The 6,334-nt window shown below is 40.3% G+C and overlaps 1 protein-coding gene across 7 annotated transcripts in view; it reads right to left on the bottom strand.

Annotated features, from left to right (window-relative positions):
- Positions 1 to 236: 236 nt before the first annotated feature.
- Positions 237 to 6,334, bottom strand: part of GRM7 (glutamate metabotropic receptor 7) — a 790,597-nt gene continuing 784,499 nt past the window's right edge. For all 7 annotated transcript variants that reach the window (XM_045025646.1, XM_045025647.1, XM_045025648.1 and 4 more), the window contains one exon: positions 237 to 1,353. Coding sequence is in view for 1 of the 7 variants with exons in the window: in XM_045025645.1 (XP_044881580.1) it covers positions 1,304 to 1,353 (50 nt within the window). In the remaining 6 variants the exon portion in view is untranslated. The remainder of the gene's footprint in view (positions 1,354 to 6,334) is intronic.

The raw sequence follows: 6,334 nt of genomic DNA, 5'->3' as shown, positions 1-6,334 counted from the left end.
AACAGGTCCCTCTACATTGCCTCAGATTGAGTGCCCAGTGACTTTTCAAAAATTTAGGCGCAATCTGGTCAAAGTACTTTTACATCTTTTTCAGCTCCACATGTGACAACTCTCATGAATAAACTAACTAAAAGGGGCAGGGGAAGAAACAACTAAAGATATTTATTGCCGTAAATAAAAAAAAGTTAACCAAAACCTTTTATTGATACATTCTTGGACAATATCACAGGATCGAGAGAGAATGGAAAGGGGGGAGGAGTTTGCCGGAAAGATTGTTTTCACTAATTGGCACATAAGCAGCAAGATTAACGAAATTACTTATTACAAACAGTATAAAACATACATGCTTTTTTTTTTAAAGTCCTCATCACACTGGTCAATCATGGTGGGCATCAACAAAGAAAAACCTTAAGACATGTAAAAGCCATATTCCTTCTTCCAAATATTGTAAGAATAATTGAAATTATTGCAAAATAGTCATATATCTTAACTAAAATAACAAAATAGAACACAAATACAAATATCAAACAAATTATTAACATGTACTGTAAAATACATTACTGGCATGCATTCCACATATCAAGACCTCTATTAAAACCAAGCAATATCCTTCTTGCTTCCTCTGCAGCCCATCATACTTATGAAAGGCAGGGGCTCACTTCACCAGCACAGTTTTTGGTCTTTAAATAACTTTTTGTTGTTGTTGTTGAATTTAAAAAAAAATATGGATTGCAGTGATACAATAATAATTATACAAGTCATGTACATAGTTCTTTTAAATCCTCAGATTTGTTTTTAATGTGCTAACATCTGAGAGAATAGGTCTTCAATGCAACTGTGCATTCAAAACAAACAGTGAATCTTTGAAACAACATGGATGGAAATATGCAAAATTCCTCACAAACTGTACAGAAATTTCAAAAACTTGCAGTCTGGAAGTACATATAAAGACAGAATTAGCCCCTGTAAAGTCACTGTCGCTAAATGCAGTTCACCCATAAAGAGCTGGGTACTCATGTATTCGAGCTGGGTACTCAGTTTTCATACTTCCCATACATAGAGAAGGTCCAAGGTCACAGCCCACAGTGCCAGTGACTTATTAAGCCAAGAATAATTAAGGATATTTCATATAGCAGCTGTTCAGAACGCTTGGTCCTCTGACATTGGTCTCCATATTAACTGCCTGGCCTTTAAGCTTCTCCAGTGGTGGATACACTGCAGGTCAGGGAGAGGCATATGGCAGTTTGGGTGACTGAATGGATGAAAATCTTCATCCTTCCTCAACTCTGTCTGAAGAAATGGACTAGATAACCAGGTTATTATAACTGACATACTTCTTTTTTGCAGCAGGGCCTGAAAGAAAGGAGGAAGATGGAAAAAAGTCACTGACCTGGAAATCTGAAACTGTCCTTAAAAAGGTCTACTATTATCTCCTAATTAGTCCACACAGTGATGAGAGAAGATAAGCAGATGGTGACCCCTTTGCACTGATATCTTTACCTGGCAACTACTTCCCCTTAGAAGACATCAGTTTATTAATATTAATCTAAGAAGATTAGTGATTAGATCAATTTAAGTGGTGTCCCCAGTTCTAAATATAACAAACAAAATTACCATAAATTGATTTTTCATAGTTTTGCAGTCTCTGTGTCTTTGCAGCACGGAGACACAAGGACTAGATTCCATTAAGGGTATTTTGTTTTTATGTTTTACGGTAACACATTCTCTTCCTTCTTAACTCTCACAGACTCGTACACTTTAAGGCCGGAAGGGACCATCGTGATCATCTAATCTGATCTCCTGCACTTTGTGGGCCATAGGACCCACCCACCCAATCCTGTAATAGACCCATAACAGAAGGCAGGAGCAGAGGCGGCTCTAGACATTTTGCCGCCCCAAGCACGGCGGCATGCCGCGGGGGGCGCTCTGCCGGTCGCCGGTCCCGCAGCTCCAGTGGACCTCCCGCAGGCGTGCCTGCGTAGGGTCTGCTGGTCCCGCGGCTCCACCGAAGCTGCGGGACCAGCGGACCCTCTGCAGGCACGCCTGCGGGAGGTCCACCGGAGCCGCGGGACCAGCAGACCCTACGCAGGCACGCCTGCGGGAGGTCCACCAGAGCCGCCTGCCGCCCTCCCGGCAACCAGCAGAGCGCCCCCCGCGGCATGCCTCCCCAAGCGCGCGCTTGGTATGCTGGGGCCTGGAGCCGCCCCTGGGCACGAGGACAGCTGGGGAGCAGACTCCTGAAGGAGACCTAGGAAAAGAACCGCTCCAGGAAACATTCGTGGGCTAAATTTCATTTTCTCAGATCTAAAAATAAAATATTTTCTATTCAAGTTTAATGATTGCTGGGGACTTTAAATGTCCACTGTTGGAGATCAAGAAATCTGATCCATTAGTCCCATCATTTATATCTGAGTTTGCAAAATAAATAAAACAAATAAATAACCAGTCAATAAATAAGTTATGAATTATGCAATTTTTTATAGTAAAAAACATTGTGAACATTTGTGCAATGGCAACCACACACACAATTCAATGACATTTGAAGCTATAGTGTTTAACAAGTAGCTCCCATGTGGAACAAAAATATTTGAACTCTGTATGATTCAATATATACGTGTATAAACATATGCTACTTATATAAATATGGGCTTTTCATAAATTACATCCCATCCACGTATGTAACATAAAAATGAGCATTTGTATGAAACAAGTGTCTTGATAGAAAAGTTTTTAAAAACCTTTTGAAATCATATATATAATATAATACCATAAGACTACACTGAACATTTTTCTTTTCTCTTGATATCCCAAAAGTTTAAAATTCTTTTATAATCATGCTTACTAACTGATGCAGTTATTAACTATTATTATTTGATAACTGTGTTCTTTGAGCAACTTGAATTTAACACAAAACAGTAGAAAGGTGTATCATAAAAGACATGCACAGAAACTAACACAACATGTAAGTAAAAATGAGCTTTGATGCATCCTCCTGATAAGAGTTAAACTTGCAAAATTATACAAAAGACACAAGACCTGAGTTTCTGGGATATTTAATATTTGCTGCTCCCTTTGATGTCAAATACAATTGTGTGTGCTTAGCACTTAGGAAAATCAGGAGCCTTTGCAATACTGAAGCTATTTAAAAGCTAGCACTTAAAAAAGTCATTAATACCTGCCCTTCAAAAGAGTTAGACCACATTTATAAACATTTATATATAAAAAACTAATTATTGTCAGAAATGCTCGTCTCCACATATACCCACATCCTTTGAAGATAGTTTTGTGCATCTTCACAAAAGAATACAACTGAGCTGCCACATGTTTTTTAGTCATATAAGCCTAAATAGCTGGGGAAAGGTCCTCAGTTTGCATACATGATAGTTTACCCCTGAGAATCCACTTCCAGTGTGTTTAATCAAGCTAAATTGGGAGGACTATTAATTCTTTCCTCAAACTTTGATATAATGGATTCATGAGTTGCCAAACACCATGGTTTAGCAACTGCGATATTTCGTTCTCATAAGGAAGGTTTTCACCAACAGCACAGACTGTTTCAAGAATATAATGTACAAGGATGCAACCAAATACTCTTGTCAAAATGCTCATTTTCTTCACTAGCTACTTCCCGAACTGCTCAGATCAAGAGAAATAAGGAAACAATTTTACATTTAGGTATTTTTAATGGTGTCATTTAAGAATCTTGAATATAACTTTGCCATTTTATATTATTATTCTAAATCTACATTTAGTCACTTCCAGATTCACTGTAAGTGTCAAAGAAATCTATTCAATCCAACTCAGGAAAAACTAAGAACACCTTCAACATCATCTCTAGGAGTGGAGGGTGCTCAGCATTTAAGAGGATGCATTGTACCTTGACAAATCAGACCAAATGGGGGTAACAATTAATGGGTTAAACAATTTTATTCGTAGAAGATTTACATAGTAATTACCTGTATTATGATCTGACACACACTTTGGCTTTGTACGATTACATTTTCAGGATTTCAAAGAGCAGTAGAGAGTTTATTGCATTTATACCAATAAAGAGATGGAGATTTAGATAAACTCAAATCTTGGTCCGTAAATTGTCATCCCTTTCCAAAGCTTTCAGATCTTTTCCTCTCCCACCAATGAAATAATTATTTTCTCTGCAGCTGAAGCTTTGCTGTGACTGGTTATCCTCCAATATCAGCCTAAATATCTCATTTGTCATTTTTCAGCCTGCCTAAGCACCAATATCAATCAAATACACCAACACAAAGTGAGCTCAAATAAAAATATTTTTTGTGAGTATATATTTCTGTTTGCTCACATTGAAAAGATAGAATACAAACAATGAAATCATAGATCATGAGGTTGTCTTTAGTACATATTTTCCCCATTATATTTTAACAAAATAATGCTTTTCTACAGTTGACAAATACAACATAAGTGATCTGGATAAAATAATATCCCAAGAATCAGGGCCCCCCAGAGGATTCAGGGGGCCTGGGGCAAAGAGGGGCAGCTGCGGCGCTTGTACTCACCCGGTGGCAGTCCGGGTCTTCGGCAGCATTTCAGCGGCGGGGGGGCCTTCAGTCGCTCCGCGTCTTTGGCAGCACTGAAGGGTACCCCCCCACACACACCGCTGAAATGCTGCCGAAGACCCGGATCGCCGCTGGGCCAAGATTTGAGGGGCCCCTGTGAGGCCTGGGGCAAAATGCCCCCCCCCTGGGCGGCCCTGCCAAGAATAGCTATTTATTTCTTAAATTCTGTGGGGGAGGAAAAGGAATTTCTCTTGATCCATCAATTTTAAGGCTAGAGGGACTAGTGAATACCTCCTCTATAGTACAGGCCATATAATTTCACCCAGTTACCTCCGTAATGAGCCCAATAATTTGTCTTTGACCAAAGTATATCTTCCAGAAAGGCATCTAGTCTTGATTTCAAGACTTTAGAGATGGAGAACTCACCACTTTCCTTGTAAGTGATTTACTATTGCTGTCTCAGCTCTTCAGTGTTTTGGGGAATTAGAATGATGAAGCAGGTAGAGATAAAATTTTCTCAAAGAAAGAAATGTCCATGCATAGAGAGTGTGCAAAAAAACCGCTCAGCATCTACCAACAGTTACCATGCTTTAATCTGAGATACTGGAATATTCCCCTGTACTTAGAATGGAAAATAGGTAGAGTATCAAAGATACTGTGCTATGCTGATTGTTCATAAGTAGCAGCATTTTAATGGCAAATACTGACTCTCCTCTGTGTAACTATATGTCTTTCCATCTGTAAGCTAATATACTTTCACACTATATACTATGACATTTTTAAAAACAACATTAAAATGATGTTCTTTAGGTCGAGAGTTGAGAACTCATAAGATAGGAAATGCCAGATTTACAAGTTGCCCATGCAATATTAATTGCCCTCCCACCCACCCCTGGGTGTACTCATGATGATACAGTTTTAAATTACATTATCATATATATTTTTTCCCAAGAGGACTCTTGCTTCATTCAGAATGCAGGATGGACCGTGCTCCCTCACTGAGCATCTATTCAAAACAAAAACAAAAACATTCAAATAAACTAAATAAACTACACGTTACAATTTCCTGCGTAAAGTGCTATCACTACAGAACTGGGCTCCATCCAGTCTTTAACTTAGATTTGCAGGTCCTGATCCTCAGTTGGGACCTGGTGCACCGGCAGGGGCGGCTCTAGGGATTTTGCCACCCCAAGCATGGCAGGCAGGCTGCCTCCGGCGGTTTGCCTGCGCAGGGTCTGCTGGTCCCGCGGCTTCGGCGGACCTCCCTCAGGTGTGCCTGCGGGAGGTCCACCGAAGCCGCGGGACCAGCGGACCCTCCGCAGGCAAGCCGCCAAAGGCAGCCTGCCTGCCACCCTCGCGGCGCCGGCAGAGCGCCCCCTGCGGCTCGCTGCCCCAAGCATGCACTTGGCGTGCTGGGGCCTGGAGCCGCCCCTGTGCACCGGGAACTGTTGATCTACCTATCTGTTTGTTTCTACTATTATGTTTCCAGCATTGTAAGTTCTTTAGGGCAGGAACCAGGTCTTTGTAGGTGTTTTTATTACACTCAGCCCTGATCCTGTTTAAGGCCTTTGGCCACTACCATAATATGAATGTTAAATAAAACGTGTGCAAATTACTGGGGATTTCAATATTCAGCTCAATTCACTTTATGAAGTAAATATCTATATGGACATAGCTTTTTTATCCTTTTATCACTGATATAGACTTTGATTTCTAGAAAAGTGGAACATTTATGACTTTATAGACATCTGCTGATTCAAAAATCCCTTAAATCTAATAAGATAGGAACAAGTGGTAAGCAA

This window comes from Mauremys mutica, chromosome 7, assembly GCF_020497125.1.
Source record: "Mauremys mutica isolate MM-2020 ecotype Southern chromosome 7, ASM2049712v1, whole genome shotgun sequence".
Taxonomy (NCBI): Eukaryota; Metazoa; Chordata; order Testudines; family Geoemydidae; genus Mauremys; species Mauremys mutica.
This window is presented reverse-complemented; position numbering and strand designations above follow the sequence as displayed.